Below are 21793 nucleotides of genomic sequence, written 5' to 3'. Positions count from 1 at the left end.
AAAAGAATGTTCTCAGTGTGGTTTGTACCTGCAGAAATAACCATCCCGGGGAGGATGTAGCAAAGCTTCGGGGGCTTCTAACTGATGTACCTGGTTTTGTTACTTATTGTGGAAAAAGAAAAGAGGAAAATGAAAAAAAAAAAAAAACCACACAAAAAAACAAAAGCAAAATAAACTGTTAACCCTTTGAAGTGCAAATGAGGGTCTAATTCTGTTTCTAGATCATTCCTTACTGCAAATTTCCTTGGCTAAGCATTACAATAAACTAAATGCTCACCATGCCCACAACTGGAATGCCAGCTCCTGGAGCAAGAGCCTATGGAAAGAAATGGAGCAGAACCTCACGGATGGGCTCTGTCAGTGAGGGGAACCACTCAGGTAGGGCTGGGCTGGAGGCTGTTGGGCTGGACATCTTACTTGCTATCCTTCTGGTTTCCTTTTACATTAGGACACTTGTCTGCATGAAGTTTTGCCTTTATTTACTCAGTGGCTGATATTTTAGGATGTTGGCATCTTCACAGAAAGCCAGTTGCTAGAAGGGAAGTCACTGTGCAGGAACACAACCTTTAGCTGTTTACAGCATCCCTTGGCATCTGTGTCCCTGATAGATTGGTGCAGTTGTGTTGCTGCTGCCATCTCCCATTGTCGGAAGGCAACTGTAGTTCCACTGAACAACAACTGTTGTTCCACTGAAGATCCAACAACCACCAAAAATGGGATTGACTATCAGTGTTTTAGGTGGTTAATTCTATCTTGAGGTAAGGCATTAGACAGGGCAGAGGTGTGTAAGACTTCATGTTCTCCTCAGCCCTGTATTTTAAAGTCAGATTCGTTTTCTCTTTCACCAGCAGAATAAATATTGCTGAAATGGGTCTGACATGCTGTTTTCCAGAGATCCCCAAGCTGAGGGGCACCTCAAGGATGCTTGATCCCATCAAGCCTGTTTCTTCCTCCCTGGAGGACAGTTTTGTTCCAGAGGAGGTTTTCCGAAGCCTGGCCAGTGCCAGCAGTTCCCTCTACAGCCTGGAGTATTTAAAGCTCCAGGAAGCCTCCAAAACCACAATGGGCTTCAGGGTGAGTGTGTTGCCATCCCCTGCCTTTTTCCATCCAGAACTGGCCATTCATGAGGGGTGCACGTTCATTCCCTGGCCACATGGAAATTTTGCCAACCTCATAAGATGAATTTATCTTGTATCTCACCACTTTTCTGACTACAACACTTGTAGTGTTGCCTTCAATTCCCTGCAAAACGTGCTTCTGTGAAGCTCTCGCAGAGGCACTTTTGTTCAAGTTGATTTCTTTAGCCCCAAGACAGTAACAACGATGCATAGCTGGTTTAGATAACCACACTGACCTCTCCCACTCCTTGGCACCTTCCTTGCTGTGAAGTGACAGCCATGTGTGTCTTGCCTGCAGGGCTGCCTGCAAACCCCAGATCGGCTTTGGCATTATCCTAATCATCGGAGCAAGTTCAGGCACCTGACAGACCACCCTGTCAGTTTGATGGGTGCTGGAAGGTAAGCAAAGAAGGGATCAGGAGGTGGTTGGAAAGACAACAGAGCTAAGAATGCAGAGCTAGATCTCCCCCTTGGTGTGTTTGTTTTTTAAATTAGGCTGTGCTGCCTGATGTGGCTGGATGAACGCACCAGCTGCCCCCTCTGAGTTGGAGAGATTAGAGGGAAAGGTGTTCCAGGAAAAATAAGTAAATGAGTTGCTACATGAGCAGTTCTTAGAACCATCCTTCCAAAGGATGCCAGGCTCACAGGGATGTTCTGTCATCCACGATTAGGAAAAGCAGCTCATCTGGCTTTAAGGGACTTAGCAAGGAATAGCTTTACACTTCTTTGTAAATAGGTGATGCTTAATGGTTGCTAAGAAGTGAAAAATGTTTTGCTTTTTATCAGAGGTTGGATATGTATGCAATAAGGTGTTGGCAGCAGATGTAAAGAATTGATAGGCAATACAAGTTTAGTTAGTTTGCCAAAAAACCACAATATCATCCATCTTTTTTGGCCCAGGGGAGGGAGGCCTGGCCATGAGCCTGGTCTCAGGCTGAGAGTAAGCCCACGGATGACTGAGGATGTCAGGAGGGGAATGGTGGGTGGTGGGCAGCCTGCAGGGTGGTCAGTGAACAAGCTCTTCCCTCCCTTTCAGGGATGTCTCTTACCTGTGTGATGTTGCAACTGGCCAAGCTAGGAAAGCAATGATGGACAGAAGGTCTTCTGCTGAGTGTTCTGGAGAGCAGAGGTGGAGCTTTGGTAGAGTTCCACATCCTCCTGTGAGTGCTGCCCATAGGGTGTTTCTTTGCCTGTATCACTGAAGAAAAGGAGGTCCTCATGCACATGTCCCAATGTTACTCTGGTCCTAAAATTCATTGGGTCTCTTTGTGGCTACAGTCTCCCAACCCTCCCCCCAGCAGTTCAGTGGGTGTTGGTTAATTCAGTCTGATTTTGGATGTATTTCTGTCAGGCTGTAGATGTGTGGAGCAGGAAAGGCAAAAAGCAGCATGAAAAGCTGCTATGTGTACTTCCCTCCCCTGGTTGCCAAACCTGTGTCCTCTCTGGGAAGGAACCAGGAATGTAATCTCATCTTTTATATTGATTTTTTTGTTCTCTCTCTTTCCTATCCCCAGCGAGGAATCCTGGCAGACAGTCTGGTTCCCAGGGAATTCCACATAGTGAAGAAGAGAGGAGTTTTGCCATTGAAATACTTGGATGAGTGAGTGTTCTTCAGTTGTTCAGACGTGGAGGATAAAGCAATGAGAAGCTGAGGATGCTGCCCAAAGACACCAACCTTGCTGTTGGGGAGAGCATAGAAGAGAATTTGTATTAATCTCATGCTAACAAGAGGCTACAGGAAACCCTGCAGAGCAATGTCACCCCCTTCTTCTTTGTCACTGCTGCTTTGGGGTGGCTAAAAGGGAACTCGCTGCACACAAGTACTGCTTGTAGGTGGACATGAATGTAGAAGCTGAAATATAGTTTGATCCTTGGAGGCAACTTTTAGAAGTTTCTGCTCTTCTTTATCCCTTTTTTATTTGGGTTTGTTAGGTTTTGTTTATTGTTTGGGGTGGATTGTTTGTGGTATTTTTGGTGGAGGGTGGGGGTAGTGGTTGCTTTTTCTTGCTTTTTTCATTGGTATCTGTTTTTCTTCTAGAATCACTTTCAGCCAGGAACCTGGGTGGGCTCTTGGTAGTTCTTTCTCTCACTTTACACTTGTATAGGCCTGCTAGCATCTTGAATGTGACCACTCTGGGTTGTTGGTTTTGTGTTTGTTTGATTTTTTTTTCTTTTTCCCCAGGCTGTGAGTTTTGAATCAAATTTACCAAACCTAGCCCAGGAAAACACTACTGAAGACCTCTTTGGTCTCTCTGTGAAACTTGCTAAGTTTAAAGATTAAGCTTCTTATTGTTCAGGGGTTAAAATACTAAGATCAGGAGTGAAATCCTCACAATATGTTTGCCAACATACAACAGCATCTTATTTCAATGGTCTTCTGTGATTGATTTCTGGCTGGGTGGGATGTTTTTTTTCTGGCCCCACCAGTTACTTTTAAACCCATTGTTTGCTTCTTAGCCAAGTACCATGAGCAGTCTTATCCTACAAGATTTCTGCCATTAGTGGCAAGAAGACCTCCAGCTGGGGGAAGAGCCATGAGAGTTCTCATATAAGACACTGGATGCTCCCACTGAAGAGCAACCCTGCAGACCCTTCTCTGCCTCTCCAAATTTCATCACAGGACCAGTAGATTGCAGGAGAGAGCAGGATCCTGTAGATAGCACTGGAAGGATTGCTTTGTAATCAAGCTCTAACATTTGTGTTCATTTCAGTAAATACACAACACTGCTCAAAGACCGTGAGAAGAAACCGCGGCTGTTCCCATCCATGTAAGTATCACCCTGCATGAAGCTGTTGGGAAAAAAAAATCTGAGTTTCTTTTCCTGGGAAAGTAGAATAATAATGATGTCTCTCTGGTCTGTCAGAAAACCTTCTGGGAGATTAGAGGTCATGCAGCTGATGGAGGTGATGGACAGCATGTTGGAAAAAGCTGGAGTAGACAAGTTAATCAGAGTGACAGGACCTTCGCAGGTGAATAACTCACTTGTCCCTGAATAACTTCCTTGTACTCAGAAAAATCCTGTTTTCCCCAGTGTTTATCCCTGCTGTGCTCAAGGTGCCTGCTGGCACCTTTCTGCCAAGGCCAGGTGTCTGTAGGTCCTGTAATAATGAGGAAATCGAGGTTTGAAAATGGATGCATGCAGGATGGTGCTTTCCTTTCTGCTTTTTACATTTAGTAGTGTTTTGTCCTTCAAGTGAAACTTCTGGAGAAAGGACAGATCTGTGTTAACCTCTGGTGTGAAAGGAGTGAGCTGGCCAGGCTCTGTAGAGCTATGATTTTTCTTGCCTGTTTTGCCAGCTGCATGATTCCCTGGAGCTGATAAGGGCAGAGCAGAACATCTACAACATTGTTTTCCATGAGCTGATTCGTCAGGTCAGCGTGGACTGCGTGGAGAGAGGACAACTGCTTTCAAAGCTCAGGTCACCATTAACCAACCTTTAATCCCCCTCTTCCCTTATGGCTGTGTCCTCTTGGGAGTGCTGCTGCAGATCATTCCCAAAGTCCTTGTGTGGCAAAGCTAGCTGGCTGCCAGGTAATAAATTAGGGAGTGTTCTGATGCCAGGATTGAAATAGGATTTCCCTGCCTAGTTAACAACTGGGGTGAAGGAGCCTCTGTTAGGTAACCCAGAGCTTGAAGTTGGTGACACTGTGACCACACCTTATTGGTGTGACATTTCAGAGGAAGTTCTATATGAAGAATAGCCTGGGACATCTCTCATAGGTGGGGTTCCCATGCTCAGATTACCAGTATTACGTTACCACTATAACAACATTTAAAATACCCACTCCAAACAAAGGATTGCTTCTAGGAAAAAAATTGCTTCTAGACCCTTTCTAGGAAGGGTCTGCAGATGGGGTAAGAGATTTGCATTCTCAGGTAAACTCCCATTTTTGCCCTTTTTACTGCAGACAGAGGTATGTGAGTCTCCTGGAGCGGATTCCTGAGCAGATGAAGACCCTCTACAAAAAAATGATGGCACAGCAGCTGATCAACAGGCATATCACTGAAGAACTTATTCATTTTAAAGACTCTGTTAGACAGCTGGCCAGGTCTGAGTTGTAAGAATTCATCTCTATGCCCTAGGCTTAGTCCTCTGATTTTGTTTGCTTTTCTAATCTTCCTCCCATAGGAGCAGGAAGATAGGGTTATGATTTTAAGCAGTGCTCCAGGGACCACACTTGAGCCTCCTCACACTCTCACTCCACCTTCTTAGTGTCAAATCATCTCCAAGATACCTTCTTTCCTAAGCACACCAGAGGTTGGTTGGTAGGGGACTGCAGAAAAGGGCAACATGCCTGGGAAGAAGAGGTTTTCAAGATGTCTTTCACTCCTACAGTGAGATGCTTGTGTTGGAAGAAGAGAGCTCTGCATGATTGTGTAGGACCCACCAGTGTGTTCACACCAGAGTAGAGACCTTTGGGTTGGGCTAAGCTGAATTAAGTCTGTTCCCTGCTGTTCCAGTGAGCTGTGTGAGGTACGAGAGCATGACTTCAAGGTGACCAAAAAAGCAGAAAAAGCTGAAGAGGAGCTGGCTGCAGCCATTCTAGAGGCTGAAGCAAAGGCAGAGTAAGTTGCCTTCAGAATTGGGTTTTCGAGATTTCTGCTGAGTGCTGGTATCACTCTCTGGGGGTTGTTGGGAAGGAGAGGTGAGGGTTGATTTCCTTCTGGGAAAGAGGACTGGGTATGACAAATGCCATCATTTTGCTACAAATCCTGAGTTCCTCAAGGGATGGAAGACAGTTCAAAACTTCTCTAATTTTAAGACATGAAAATTGCATCTGTTGGCCAGCTGCTGGCATTCCCTTCACCCCACATTCACAGCTGGCAAGATCTTCAACCCGAGCCTGAAGCTCTGAACTTCTGAGGGCTTGTGGACATCCTCAGATACCTGAGAAATCAGGGAGTTAGGTGGCTGGCATCAGAGCCGTTGTGAGTGGTTAGGCAGATGGATTCACTTAGAGGTTTGTGTTAATTCTGATTGGAAAATCTCAATGGAAGTAACAGAAAGATGTTGCAGGGGCTCAGGGAAAAGTGTCTGAATTCACACATTGTGCAGGACATGACTGAAGAAGAAAGGGAGGGAGAACAAATGTTTCAGAAAAGCTTTAGGAACTGGGAAAAAGTAAGTGCAAATGGCAAACGTAGATGCATGTATCTCAATGTCTTTCCCTTCTTCAAGTCTTTTGAAAGAGTATCGGGACTTGTATGAGTTGCAGAGAAGACGTCTGGAAGAGCAAGTTGTGCTGCTTGCCCAGGAGAGAGACATTTGGACTTCAGCTGCATATGGCCTGGCTCTGAAGGTAGGTGTAGGAGATCCATGATGTGCTGCAAGGAATGAAATATACAGCAGTCTTACTCAGAGGGCAGATTCCATCCCAAAGGACATATTTATTCAGTGCAGTTGGGTAGTAACACATCTCCTACCTGCCCTGACCTTAGGTTTATTGTATTTCACATGTGGTTTTTTAAAAATGGAAACCAGTTAATTCACAGAGCACTTTTCATAGAATCATAGAATTGGCTGGGTTGGAAGGGACCTCAGAGATCATCAAGTCCAACCCTTGAACCACCGTTGCGGTTGCTAGATCATGGCACTCAGTGCCACATCCAGTCTCTTTTGAAATATCTCCAGACACGGAGAATCCACTACTTCCCTGGGCAGCCCATTCCAATCTCTGATCACCCTCTCCATAAAGAAATTCTTCCTAATCTCCAACCTAAACCTCCCCTGGCACAACTTGAGACCCTGCCCTCTTGTCTTGCTGAGAGTTGCCTGGGAAAAGAGCCCAACCCCCCCCTGGCTCCAACCTCCTTTCAGGGAGCTGTAGAGAGTGTACAGATCTCCAGGTTCTGTGCAGAGAGAACATCTATGAAATTAATATTCAGAGATGTATTTGACTAAAAAACTTCCTATTCCTCATAATTTAGAATATTGTAACCAAATTCCTTGCATTTCCTCACAAGATATCATTTTTGGTTAGTTCTGTACTTCCTTGTTTGGGTGTCCCCCTTGTTTGTGATCTGCTTTATCCCATTCAAGTTTAAAATCCACTAGCAGAACTTCTGGGGCTGCATGGGAGAACAGAGGTTTAATTGTAAGGAAAGTGGACTGCTTGAGCTTCTTTCTCAGAAGAAACCAGGCCAAATAATAACAGCATTTTTTTTTTTCAGATAATAGAAAGGAACAAGCTCACACTGGTTCACAAGCTCCATGTGAGTGGGAGGTCACTGATCAACATTCTCAAGCATTTCATAGTCCTCTTGTCCTCAAAGGTAATGGGTGCCTGTTCAAAGTGTGTGTACGTGTGGTTTATGTAGCTCTGTGTTCTCATTTGGTATTTTGACTGTTAACTGAACTTTTGAATCTTTGTTTAGAAGATTAAAATTTTATTAAGTTCACTCTTCACTTTTTGCTTTTTACTGCATGTCTCCTTTACCTCAAACCTTTCTTTTTTCCCTTTTATTTCCCCCTTTTCTCTGGAGGGCTTTCTTCTGTCTCCCAGTTCATTCTGTGTAAAAACAAAACAGATCCCAGTCTGTGTAATTTTGACCTCATTGGTGTGGGCCTGCGTGGTGCCTCAGTAGCACACAAGCAAGGAGGAGTCTGGCAAGCCTGGTGAGCCCTCTCTAATCCTGCCTCAAAGGGTTTGTGAGGGCTGTGCTCTGGAATTAGACATCTCCCACACCTCTGATACCTCCATATCTCAAAACAGCCAGTGCAAAGGGAGAGTTTCTCCAACTCAGAACAAAACAAGCACAGTGACACTCCCTTTTCCCATTCTCATGCCCAACACCTGCAGGACACAGGAGACCTTGCTGATCTGCAGGATGAAACCAACCAGTTCAGTGGGAGGCTGGGTCAGTTTGGAGCAGAAATAGAGCATTCTGAGGAGTCAAGCCAGGCAAAACTCCAGATTGTCTGCAGCAGGCTCAACAAGCACCTTCAGTGCTTCCAATGCAGTGACTCGTGAGTAGCCCAGAGGGATGAGGGCAGCACTCAACTACCTTGATTTTTGCCTCACAGAACTGTCATGGTTGGAGTACATGCATGAGTACATGCCCCTGTACTCAGCCCTGGTGAGGCCACACCTCAAGTCCTGTGTCCAGTTCTGGGCTCTTCAGCCCAGGAAGGAGATTGAGGTGCTGGAGCAGGTCCAAATGAGGCAACTGGGCTGGGGAAGGGACTCAAGCACGGATCCTATGAGGAGAGGCTGAGGGAGCTGGGTTGTTCAGGCTGGAAAAGAGGAGGCTCAGGGGAGACCTCATCACTCTCTCCAACTCCCTGAAAGGAGGTTGGAGCCAGGGGGGGGTTGGGCTCCTTTCCCAGGCAACTCTCAGCAAGACAAGAGGGCAGGGTCTCAAGTTGTGCCAGGGGAGGTTTAGGTTGGATATTAGAAAGAATTTCTTTCTGGAGAGGGTGATCAGGCATTGGAATGGGCTGCCCAGGGAAGTAGTGGATTCTCCGTGTCTGGAGATATTTCAAAAGAGACTGGATGTGGCACTCAGTGCCATGGTCTAGCAACCGCAACGGTGGTTCAAGGGTTGGACTTGATGATCTCTGAGGTCCCTTCCAACCCAGCTGATTCTATGATTCTATGGAAAGACCTAAAAAATCACTGAGTTCAACCTTGTGACAGTTCTTCTCAGTGGTCCAATGCAAAGCAAGCACTGACTCTCCAGTGCAGTGAGATTTGGTGTAATTAGCACATCCCTCCTTCTGCTTTTCTGCTGGACAAATGCATTTTGATAATCAGATCCACAGCAGAAATTCTGAAGTGATGTTGTGGGTTTGTGGTTGAAGGCACAGGCATTCAGTGGACCACTCAGTTCTCTAATGTACATTTACAAAATGAGACTCTGAGATATGTTTCAAATGCAAAGTTATCTTGTGTGCTGAGGTGATTGTATTTTGCAGGCTTTTTGGTAGTTCATTGTGATATGTTAAAGCACAAAGGCAAGTACAAAATGCAGAAACAATGCACAGTTTGTGCATTAACAAAAGGCATCACTTTATATATATTTCAGTCCTAGAGTTAATAAGGTCTTAATTTTCAATATGTGTGCTTCACTTTGATATTTGTCTTTGCTGGAAGTAACATACTTTCTTAACTGACATCAAGTGTTTGTATTGAGTGAGAGAACAAGTATTTCTGGTTGAGTAGGACCTGGTGTTTTTTAGTCCTCCTTCGAGTTACAATTCCTACCACAAACTTTTTATGTGTAGAGTATGTACCTGGACTCTTGGTTTTACCTCAGCCACTAGATGAGTTTCTTCTCTAGGCTCTCAAACCTTCTTTCCCTCTGCTCTAGCTCTTCTCTGATGAATGAGAAGCTACTGGATGAAATCCTGCAAGACACCAAGAGCATGATAAATGTAAGATTTTGGGAGCTTGGCTATATTATCAAGTTGTATCTGCTCAGCAAATTACCAGATGTTAGCTGAGCCACAGTGAGCACCTGTGCCCATCACCAAGGTGAATGAGAACACATCAGCTCAAATCTTTTGTGCTAAAGCTTAAGCTATGAATCTACACAGAAGAAGTTATAATTGACCAATGCCATAATTCAGCCAGTGCATTAAACTAAGTCATGCATTAGAGAACTTTCTGACCAACAGTCCTGGTGACTGGTAGATTCTTGATCAGTAGAAGGGCTCAGAATTGTCACCAATAAATTTCCAACATAATGTGCTGTCTACTCACTGTGACATCTTTATTCTGGTGGATTCCTCACACTTTTCTTACCTGGTTTGCATCATATTTCTGATGCAGCCGAGGGGTGGCCCAACTTTTGGGGGCACAGTGAGTTTGCTACTTTTATTTCAGGTACTAAGAGAAGACCTAGAGCAATATGGAGGGGAGGTGCACCTAGGAAAGTCTGAAAGTTTGAGGAGCATTGCCAGCCTGCAGGAGCACTGGATGGAGCTGGGACAAACAGTGCTGAATCGACACTGGCACTTGGATGGAGTGTTGTCTCCACAGCACATTGCCCTGGGAGAAATAAAGCAAAGTGCCCATGAACTCTACCAGCAATACAATAGAAGGATAAGTGGGAATAATGGTAAGGAATGACCTGTTTTGCTGTTCTGTCTTTCCTTGGGGATGCCAAGAAAGCAGCAGGTAATAAAGGACTGGTTGACATAATCTGTACTGGGTTTTTTCAAAGCTGAAGTCTTGGCCCCCAGCTATGTGCTGGGATCAAGGGCATTCAAGGGATAAACACCAAGAAACCTGATTGAAATTTTAGAGGTAATAGAGTGCAAAGAACATGTGATGTAGAACAGGTCATGTTATGTTCAGAGGGTGAGCCTGTGAGGGAAGTCTGTGAGTATGCAGGTAATGCATGAAAAAGAAAATAAATGGAAAAGGAAAATGGATGTTTAAAATATAAAGTAGAACATCACACTGGAGTTCATTAACTAGAAAGCAGTGTCTTGGAGGGTAATACTTTTTTATTGCTTTTATCATTGGCACAATGTTATCTTAATCTAGATAGAGTTATCTTGATAATGAAGTATGTAAATAAATGTTTTTCCTGATATAAAGTTATCATGTCCTATGTAAGATAACAACCATGTTGGGTAATTTGCAACTAAACTTCTCAGCCTTTGCCTCTGCCTTCATTTGCCTTTGACTCACTTCTGATTTCAGCATTGTTTTATCTCTGGCTTTTTAATCCTCTTATTTCCTTTTAGCAGACTAAAACCAAACTGAACATGTACTGTCAGGAACTGCTACTTGTGTGCCAAGCTGCTTCTTGTACTGTCAACTTACTTCACTCAGTGTTATCCTGTGCTTTTCCCTACATTATCTTATAATACCTGTAATATTTCAGCCTACTAAAAGTGCTGAGATAGAATGATAGGTCTGTCTGTCCTAGAGACAGCTTAAGGAATTAAACATTTCCAGTAGCTCTCATTAGACAGTGGGAGAGAGGAGGAGTTAACAGGGCCAAGAGTTAAAAGCAATTTGTTAGAAGTCTCCATAGTCATGATCTGAGCAATGGGCTGAGCAGCACAGCACAGACTTCTGATGCAAATTTGCTTCCTCCAGTGAAAAAGGGATTTTACCTTACTTTAACAAAAGCTTTAGGAGCTGGACCACAGGAAAAGTATTCTCAACCCATAAAAAGCTGTGTATTTTGAATGGCTTGGATTCATTTTTACACTGCAATATTATGGCCTTTCAGTAGAAAAGACAAGATATTCCTTCTGTTTACATTGCATCTCTGGTAAGAAACAGGGAGAATGAAAGAGATTATAAAGAACAGGTGAGAAACATCACTGAGAACATGGTAATTTTGTCCTGTGAGGCAATGGCACTCTGTTACCTGAAGTATTTATTATCTTCTAAGATCTGATTACCTGATCTTAAGAAGCATGTGCCAGAAATACAGAAGTTGGTATTTAATGGCAAGGATTAGAGATGCAGAGAGAGCAATGGGATAATTTTTAGACAGGTGATATAAAAGAGGACTTACAAGAAGTCTATAAGGTTTGGTTTAAAGTCTTTGGTTTTATTCAGTCTTCCTTGATCACTTCTAAAAGCCTTCCCAATATACTTTCTTTGTGAGTAAGAAGTTTTTGACACTGAAATTGGCACTTGGGTCTCCAGTGAGCTCCAATTAGGTCTTCTCTTTCTCTAAGAACTTAAGTCTGTAAGACAAAAGCAGTGACATTCCCAAAGCAAGCCACTATTTAATAAGGATCCAGAATACTGTCTAAGGTCCCATATGGCCAGACCACATGTAAGCAAGGAGAAGTGACTGTTCTCCCTCATTTCATGTCCTTCTGGGACCCACCTTTTTTCATCTTTGCTCTTAAGCTGATGCTGCATGGCAGAAAAACTTAAATAATATAATTTCTACTATTAATTGGCCTCCTCACTGTTATAAAACTAATATGTGGTTGTGGGGCTCCCATCATATGGTCTGAAAGGCTCCACCCTGCAGAGGGTAATCTCCTCCCTTTCTTACCAGTGTTGACATCCCAGCACTACTTTGTCAAACTTCTCCTAACCCAGGGGAGAATCTAACCATGGCTGTACAATGGGGAAACCAAGCCATGGATAAAAATTATTGGAATATTTAAAAAATTGTCTTCACCCCCCCCTGCATTACATGCTCTCTTTGCTACAAGATGTCATGGAGCCTAGGACCTTACCAACATTTAAAGAAAGCTTAAACACTGTCTGTCAAGAGGAAACATTGCTCTGCTTCAAGCACATATTTCAAGCATATAGAGAACATCCATCACCTTGTGCCAGAGGAGTAATTTACTACGCTGTCCATCTGTGTGTACTGCATCTTCTGTGTGTACCTGCATCTTTCAAGAATCATATTGTGACTGCAAAGCCATTTAAAAAAGAAGATTCAGCCTTTATGCAATGAGGAAGACAAATTGGGCAAGACAAAAAGTGAAGTCAGGGCTTCAAACCAAGCCCATTTTCTTTCAGCTTGCTTTAAACAGCTTATTCTTAGTTCTAAGTGTAGTGAATTCCCACAGAAGCTGTTCGTCCCTCTTGGCATTATCCCTCATGGAATCTAGCTTTGTTTTTGTTGGCTTAAAGAATTTTAATTAAAGGTTCATTATTGTCTTCCCCTGCAGGCACAGCTAGGATTCTGTCAGCCTTGGTGAGAAGTATGGAAGATTGGTCACTCAAGGTGCAAAAGCTGAAGCCAAGTTCTGGTCTGCACCAAGCTGAGCTGTGGGCATTTTATCAAGAGATTCCTGTGTGGCTGGCCCAGGTAAAGGCAGTGATCAGCTGTTTAGGCTCCAGCCAGCTGCATGAAGCTGAGGGTGATAAGAAACAACATTTCCCGTAAGTACAGAGGTGTTCAGTGTGTCTGGGCTGGCCTTGTATCTTAAACCACACGTGTAAGAAAAGAGAAATGTTCTTTTGTGGAAACCCTGTTGCAGCAAAGTGGCAGTAGCATGATCAAGCAAAGTGTTAAAATGATAGGCACCTGCCTTTCATCTGCTTTGATTTGGCAATATCTGTGGAAACAGTTGATGGCTTCAATATCACTCCAGGAACATGAAAGTCTCCCTCAAAGCTACCACCTGCTTTGGAAATCTTGACATTTGAAGAAAAAAAACCAAACCATTGTGTGATTCCTTTACAGACAGTTTTGTGGAGGCATATTCCTCCTCATGATGCTCCATTGTCTTTAGCAAATACCATCAGGAAAAAATTATTTGCAGAGCACATGCATGATGTATATGAAAGAGAGCAAATGTCAACTTTCCCCACAGATTTAACAAAAATATCTGTGTCATGTTTCCAGCATATGTTGTTTTCCTTGAGCTGGGAACCAAATGGTATCTTTGGGATGGAGATCCTCAGGTCTGGTGCACTAAAGGTCATTTTGTTTCTGGATTTGTCTTTTTTTTCAGGGTGGCACTTAGAGAATTTTTAAAGATGATTCAGCAATGGGTTTTGTCTATGAATAAAGAGGTTGAGAAGAACATCACATTTCTTAATGAGAAAGTAAGTGCCAGCCTGAAACTGCAGTAAGAGCACTACATTCAGTATTCAGCCTTTCCTTTAATTTCCATCTGGCCAGAGTGCCAGTGTGAGGAACACTTTCATCTCTTTCAGCACCTTCTTTCATGTTTGTGTTGAGTTGTGGCTTTTCTCTCCAGCCAAAGGAGCAGAAAAGAACTCTAAGAATAGCTATAAGGGCTCCTACACAGCTCATGAACATAATTTTATTGTCTCATTTTTAGCAAGCATTTCTTCTGGAATAACATTAATATTTGCTGTTCAGAGAGCTGTTTTGGCTGCTAGCTCTGTGTTTTATCTTTTTTCTCCCAGGACTGTAGACTAGAGGAACCTCACTGTGCATTTAAAAACATTCTGTAAGTGTGGTGTGTGATTTTTGGGTTGTTGGTGAATTCTGGAAAAGACAAAGCACCACGGGGCTGATGTGCAGCAGATCCTAAAGAATTGGGGGCAGGACAGATTGATGATGGGGAAGATATGTTTGTAATGGGAAAGAATATGGGAGAAAAAGTGGTTAAACCAAATGTTTCTGCCATTAGGTCACCTTGCAAATGGAATCAGGCAGGATACTGAATTGTGTGAAATGTGCCAAATTCAGACTTCCTGGCAAGACCAGTCGTTTATTTTACTGGTTTAGATTTGCCCTGATGTGTTTTCCAGGTGACTGAACTGCACCAAAACCTGACCCTGTGGCTGGTGAATTTGCTGAGCCACATGACAGCAAACACCATGTCCCAGGAGTGTCCCCCACGGCAAGAGTCAGGAGTCAAGATGGATGAGGAGCTCAGGCTTCTGGAGGCTCATAAGCTGCATCATGAAGCTGAAGATCTGGTTGCAGAGATGGACAGAATCTCTGGCTTTATAATCCGGTATTGGCAGTGGTTTTTAATTTCATCTAGGGGGATTTTATCAAGAAAAAATACGTAGTGTGCTGAGAGATTAATCATGGTGACAGATTCCATCAATTTCCTTGTCCTTGGATCTTTTCCCATGTCCTAATTGAACCATACTGAAGTTTTGTAGGGAGCCTAATAAGACAGGAACACCTAAAGAGAATGGCAGTACCTGCTTTATACCCAGTGTTGCTATAAAATATGTTTGCATAGATGGTTGTGTGGGCTTTGCTCACACTTCTGAGGGTGACTTCTGAGAGTGTAAGGACAGTACAGGCAGCAAGCCTGCAGCCCAGGTCACCAGGAGCAAAGCCTCTGCCTGGTTTGAGATCTGTGCTCACACATATTCTGTGGGTTAGTACAGAACTAACCTGTGTTGTCCTCTCCTGTCTGGGAGGTTGCTGTGTAACTGGAGTAGGACAGGATTGCTTTTCTGGAGACTTGTCCAGTGCAGAGGTCTTCAGAGAGCTTCTGTAGCATGCTGAGAGCAGCAGGATCCTGGCTGAAGGGAATAAAGCATCCAAAGGCATCTGACATTCTGCATTCTGCATCTTTGCAGCTGCTGCAGAGAGATTGTCAATGCCATTGTCCGAAAGAAACGGTCGGAGATGGATCTGGAGGCTGATTTTGAGCTGAGGCAGCTGAGTAAGATCAAGGTAAGAAGTGGCTGTGTTTGTCTGACTGAGTCTGGGTAGATGAGACTGAATTTGCTTTGTAAATGTAGAGAAAAATATACGTGAGGGTTTCAAGGAGGAGGAAGAGTCTTGCTACTCCAATGGATTACTCCAATCCCCCAGGTTGCCTACTGACTGGTAGATAAACCTGGATCAGACGGTTTAATATTTTCCTTGCTCTGTTTTATGATACATTTGTAAGGATTCTGCTGTGAGATTTATTCCATATGGATGGCAGTTGATTCAGCTCTGGTTAAAAGCTTGTCAGAGACATGTACACCCAGACTTGGGCAATGCTTGAGCAGTTCCTGGAGGGACTTGGTGCAATATACCTTTTTACAGATGCAGTTGAAAATGTTTCCATTCAGCTGACCTACTTGCCACCTCCTTACACTTGAATCTAAAGCTCTTAATTGCTATCACTGTCATCACCAGTGCTGAATCAAGCTTTGCCTGCACTTCAGGAATGTAAGAGGTAGACCTATCCTGAAGTCCAAGGCTTCCTTGAGCACAAGGCAAATGGCATTGCTTCAGGAATGTAAGAAAGAAGCTTCTCTGCAGGGCTTGAAAATAATATTTGTGCTTCTGTTCTCTGTGACCTTAGCAAATGAAAAATTAAGCCCTAGGATTTACACTCATTTCTCCCCATGTGGGCTGGGGCAGTGGCTGTGATGAGGATGTTCTGCACTGTCCTGAGAAGGACCTTGTTGAAGGAATTAGTTGGTGGGAGTGATTAGCTGGTGACAGATGCTGTTTGAAAGCTTGGGGAAATGTCTTCCATTGTGGGATGAAGATAGGAGGGCCCAGGTGGGCCTGGAATAAAGATAGAAAGAGGTGAAGTTATTTAACAGATTGGGTGAATAGGATGACAGCTATTTTCTCAATAACCCCTGAATAATAATTCTCTGCTTTGTCATTCCAGGATGAATGCTGTGCTTGGGTTCAAGTGTGTAGTCTTCTCCTTTCAGAGATCAAAGGCACTCCTGTCTCCTTTCTGGATTTAGAAGATCTGAGAAACCTCTTTGGATCAGAGGTAGATAGGAACTGTATTTGCTGTTCTAGGTTGAACCAGTTTGAATGAAGAACAGTTTCAAAACTTTTCCTTAAGGAAAAGTGGCAGTTTGAGGAAAGGTCTGGCATGGAGACCTCAAAGTGGCACATGGAACTTTGAGGTGTTATGACCATAAACTGGTTAAAAATCACAGTGCTTCTTAGGAGGGTAGGCCTGAGGCAAAACCAGATCCTCATTGGAGCTAGGAGATATTACCCTGGCAGATCAGGTCCCCATGGTGTGATAGGTTTTGCTTCACCCACTGAGGTGGACTTTGGCTGGCATGCTGGTGGTTGTCTTGCCCAGGAGATAGGCCTGATCTTCTAGTTTTATTCCTTATGTGGCTCCATGGATTTCTGACACTGCCTGTGACAATCAGATGTGCTTGATACAGGGTTGGCCTAATTTCATATGAAACTGGTTAAATTCAGATGATGAAGAAATGGATTTTAAGTGTCTTCCATTTTGGTTTGCATCAGTTCTGAACCCAACCCCCAGGTGTTTGTGATGCTGTTTGTGTCCATGCTGTCTTTTTTTGTCCCTTTCTTTTTTGTTTTGTGGCTTATACAAAGCAGGTATGCCACAGTGGGTCTGGCAGTTGGTATACTGAGTTGTGATTTGAAACATATTCATACTCAGAACCTCCTAGGTGGTTGGAGCCCAAACCTAGATATGTGCAAGAGAAAGAGATCAACTCACTGTACATTGGTTATTTGGACAAATGGAGTATGCTACTAACTTGATCCTTATGGTTCCTTACAGGAATTGCAGTCGAAGCTTCAGCTTCAGGACACAAACATTTTTTCAACTCAAGAACAGCTTGCAGCTGAAGATGCCAAGAGCAGTAGGAAACCTGTAAGAGGAGGAAACATTAGAAGTAAGGGTGGAGATTGCTGTTAAGCAGGTGGCTAGTAGCTGCAATGTGCTACTTCCCAGCAGGGCCTTTTTATTTATTGCTCAGTGTAGGTGATGGGAAACATGGTTCCACAGCTGCCTTGAATGCCACTCAGGCAGTGATATCTCCTTGTTCCTTTCCTCTCTCAGGAGCAGCCAGGTGCTGGTGTGGATTACTTGGCAGAGGATGATGAAGCTACTGCAGACATGATCAGATCTGTAGGACATGACTCCAACATCCACCTGAAGTCTCTGAAGTCAGACATCATTTCTGTTGCAGGGGTAGGAGTCTCCACACACCAATGGTTTGGGTCTGGTGGTGGTGATGTGGAGCTTAATGCTTAGAGCTTAGAGTAAGAGCCTTTCAACAGCTATTCTTGTAGAAAAACCCTGGTTGTCATCTTCACATGGAGAAAACTGACTTATGCCTGTTGGACCCTGTGAGGAGCTGCATCTTTCTGTTCTCTGAACATTGTTTTGCTGTTAGATTGTTTTGTTGGTTTTGGTTTTGGGGTGTTTTTGGGTTTTTTTGCTCCTGGTCAGGCTGCAATCATCTCCAATCTCTGTACCCCAGTGAATTCATCAGCAACCCGAAAGTACGAGCCAGTGAGACTTGCATGTCTAAGTCAGAAAAGCTTTTTAGTCTATTTTTAATGTCAAGCTCAGTTCAGAGTCTGAATTAGCTTCTTGGTTTACTTGTTTTGCTGGTTCTGAGATCATCTGTGTCATGAAGACACAGAAGGGACTGAGACACCAGCACCCAACCAGGCACATGCTGTAGATGAAATGTGGCATCATTGGCTTCACATTCACTTACAGAAGGTTTTGCTCCTCCTATCCAGGGGGATATGACTGCTACCAAGTCATCGACTCCCTTTTCTCAGAAAGAGTTTGAAGCTCTGGCAACACTGGAACACCTGCAAGCACAGCTCCTGTGAGTACAGGTCCTGTACTGGAGGCATGAGCAGGGCAGGGTTTCATCCTAGGCAAGTGCCTGTTCTGCTTTCTGATAAGGTTCTGCTTCATCCAGTATCTGCTGGCTTAATTCTGGGGTTTCCTTCTGACTGTCTGGTGTTATTGGCTGTGATTTATGTTAGCTGAAGACGTGACCCATGTCAGCTCTTCATCTATTTGTGGATTTTCCATTTTGTGTACTCATGAGGCACGTTGCAGAGCCACTCACGATCCTTTTCTGCAAGACTTCTTCATACTTCAGGTCCTGTTAGCACTTGCAGGAGCTGAGTGCCCCATGACTTGGTGGGTAAAGTCATTCCATGTTGTGTCTAAGTGTGGGGAACCCAAGTGGCTCTGTGCAGAATCACATCAAGGTCTGTGTTTGGTCATTAACTTCCTCCATGGGCTTCTTCCATGCCTAAGCAGGCCTGGCACTCTGAATTACATTACCTCATATTTGTTGTGTCTGTGAGCTTGCATTATCCAGGGTAACCCCATCTCTTTAGCCTTGCTAATAGGATTGTCTGTGCTCTGTATTTGTGCACAAGGAAGATCAGCATCTCACCCTTTGGTGGCAAACACTGAGATTAATTTAAAATTAATCCATTGGCAAGGATTTACACAGATGGGCCGTGTAGTCCTTCATAGATCTTTTGACAAGATTTTATGCCCTTCTCTGAAACCATAAATATTCTGTGGAGTCAGTCAATCCTACTGAGCACTTCGGGGTTCTAAATATTTTATATAACCTGCCAGCAGCTGCTTAGATTTCAGGTTTCAGAATTATTTCTGTTTATGTGTTTCAGAGAAACGGAGATCCGTGCTCAGAATGCAGAAAAGAGATCTGAAGATCTTGAAGAGAAGCTGGAAGAAGCTCTGCAGAGAATCAGAGACCTTGAGAGTGAGCTGGAGAATGAGGGGAAACTCATCCCAGAAGCAACATGCAAAGAGGAGCAAGGTCAGGAAGAATCAATATTCTGAACCTTCTCCTAGACTCAGAGAGAAGCAAGCCTTGAGGTTCATCTCTTGTTGAGTGCAGGACCCTCTCCTCCTGGGCATATCCTAGGATTTTGTCTGGGCTCTTTTGTCTTGTCAGAGGTCAGACAAGGAGGCTTTTATCATGATTCCAGATTGGGAGAGAAAGAACTGCTGAACATGGCCCTAGTTTTTAAGAGAAAATAATCTTGTCTGATGTATGACACAGGATCTGTATCTAGGAGATCACTGCAATTGACTTCATCTTCCTTGTGAGTGTTCTATTTGGGATCACTGATTTTGTGGTAGAAAACACATACAGTGTTCCAGGTCCCTTTACTCTCAGAGGCCACAGACTTTGTGTGTTTATAGCACAGGACATTTTCTGTCCCCAGGAGTTATTTAAACACTGCTGAGCTATGGATCTCACCCATATGGTTTGGCCGTGAGTTCCTTCTCTTTGTTGTGGATGAAAGTTTGTGCCCTTTCTCAACTGGATCCCCAAATATGTAAGAGGTGGAGAAGGAGAAAGAATGGGAATTCAAACTTCTCCCCATAGTCCTTTACTGTATCCTGTTTCTTTGACATCAAAGCTCAAGGATGTGATACCTTGGGCACATTTTAACTCTGTGGTATTTTTAATGCCTCTGGTTTGTTGTTTTGTTTTTCTTTCAGCAAAATGTTCCCAAGAAAGCATTTCAGAAGTTGAGACCTGAGACCAAAGCTTCTACATCTGGCCACTCCAAGAGATCCAGATAAACCAAATATTTATAAAGCATGGTGATGTCTGAGTTGTTTCTTTGTGCCCATTTATAGTAATGTTTCACTCCCAATCCACTGTCATTAATCCTTACCTACTACCCCAGTGTCTTTGTGCCATCTCAGCATTTATGCTGGCTCTGTCACTTCCCTATCTGTCTTGCTTGTCCTCTACCTCCTCCCACAATCCTAATATCTGTACAGCTTCTCTTCCTTGCAAGACAGTTGCTACCTCAACTTTCTCCTACCCAACACCTCTCCTGCCAGCCTCCCCCTGCTTCTCCCCCTCCTCTTGCCCTGTGCTTATCATCTCTTTGTGTTCTTCAGTCTTGCTCAGCCTCATGCATCATGGACCCATGCAGGTTGGATCATGTCATTTCCACCTTTTTGCTCTCATCCCAAGTTTTTTCTATTAGTCCCAGCATGGCTGGCTGTATATCTGATATGGGTACCTCCTTCATCCTCTGGGCTTTGGATGATACAGTGACCATCTGGCTGGTATTGAAGAAATTGTACAGAAATGCACAGATAAATTTTTGTATGTCTTGGAATCATTTGAAGATTCTGTTCTTCTTTCAGAAAGCATGAAACAGCCTTGAAGCACGATCCTGAAAGGCCTTTCTCAAACTGCTGCAACAGGAGAGCTGCTGGTAACCAAGGTCATAAAATCAGGCTTGAAATTATGCCAGTTCCACCACTTAGGGCACTGGAATGGTATTTAAAATGTATGCTCTGTGGCCCCTTGCTTCCCATCCACAGTGAGGTGGCCACCTAGGGTTTCTGCCTCTGTTGGGTCCCCAACTTTGGGCAGATTGTGCAGTTATGAAGCTCTGCAAGGCCATCAGAGCTGCTTGAGTTCAGTGTGACTGCAATTTGACCCAGACTGCTTGGAAGGGCAGGCAGTGAAACTGTCAGGAATCACATTGGCCCATACAATCTCCCACATAAATTCTGTTTTGGAAGCATCATAGATCCCTAATCCTGAAGTACAGTTTTAAATTAGGTTTTTCTTCTGTGAGGTTTTTGACTGTAATTTTCCTGAAGGTAAAATGACAAGTTTCTGCCAGTTCTGTATATGTAAAAGACAGAAATCTTTTGCTTGGGACTCCTTGCTTGCTCCTTGCTGGAGCAAGGCATGTTCTTTGGAGCTGAGGATGCTCTTAGCTATCATTTGCCTTTTCTGTAGCTGCAGTAAAGTTACATGTTTGAAGAAATGATGTCTGACTTCTGCAGAGATGAGTGCAAATAGGACAATGTGTGTCCTGATGTAGTGTTACATGTACTTGGAGAGTCACTCCTCAGGCTAAGTGTTGCTCCTTTGAGACATTATCTGTGGAAATGTTGGTCCTTGATGTGCCAAGGAATCTTAGTGTGGACAGATCATTTTACACGGAGTTAGAAACACAGCCAGGGAAGTGCTCAGAGCAAAGATCATCTGCAGTTCACTCTGTATTATGGCACTCTAGGTTGGGAAACCAGGGACCTGAAAACTAACCAGAACCAGCCTTAGAGAAGTAAGGACGCAGCTCATGTTTACCAGTGGAAAGCTACAGAGTTATTCCACTTCCCAGAGCTAGTTTTCCATGAGAAAACTCTGAGATCTATTACAGACACACAAGCAAGAGCCACAGCCTGTGGTGGAATGTTTTGAATGTGAGGCTACCACCTGAAGGCTTAGATGCTTGTGTGATCCTGGATGAGTTTATGGGTGGATGTACTCAAGCCCTTAAGTACAGCATCCTTGACACAGCTGCATTTAGCAGAAGTATCACTGGTGATAGGTACTGATGTGTGTGTTTGCAGCTGGCAAAGAGAGACTGAATAAAAGGAGTGAAAACACAAGTGTTGTGATAACCTCTAGACTTGTGCATGATGGCCAGTTACTGTGGGGGAAGTTAAGGGCCACAAAGTCCCCACTGCCTTGGTCTCTACAGTAGCTAAATGATGGTCCAGGAGTAGCTGTGCAGGGG

At 43.8% G+C, this 21793-nt stretch overlaps 1 protein-coding gene across 1 annotated transcript; it reads left to right on the top strand.

Moving 5' to 3' along the window:
- The first annotated feature begins 278 nt into the window (after positions 1-278).
- Positions 279-19823, top strand: AXDND1 (axonemal dynein light chain domain containing 1). Its single transcript, XM_030455570.1, is given in 27 exon segments — positions 279-378; positions 893-1074; positions 1417-1517; positions 2155-2278; positions 2633-2718; positions 3830-3886; positions 3983-4088; positions 4417-4538; positions 5029-5169; positions 5582-5686; positions 6300-6420; positions 7292-7393; positions 7921-8087; positions 9431-9494; positions 9946-10180; positions 12726-12939; positions 13515-13608; positions 14284-14492; positions 15076-15172; positions 16113-16223; positions 17004-17098; positions 17100-17145; positions 17286-17417; positions 17978-18069; positions 18896-19047; positions 19740-19776; positions 19778-19823. Coding segments are annotated over 27 exon segments (3138 nt in total).
- Positions 19824-21793: the final 1970 nt, after the last annotated feature.

The sequence above is a fragment of the Calypte anna genome, chromosome 8, assembly GCF_003957555.1.
Source record: "Calypte anna isolate BGI_N300 chromosome 8, bCalAnn1_v1.p, whole genome shotgun sequence".
NCBI lineage: Eukaryota > Metazoa > Chordata > Aves > Apodiformes > Trochilidae > Calypte > Calypte anna.
The sequence above is the reverse complement of the archived record's forward strand: the minus strand, read 5'-3'. Positions and strand labels throughout refer to the sequence as shown.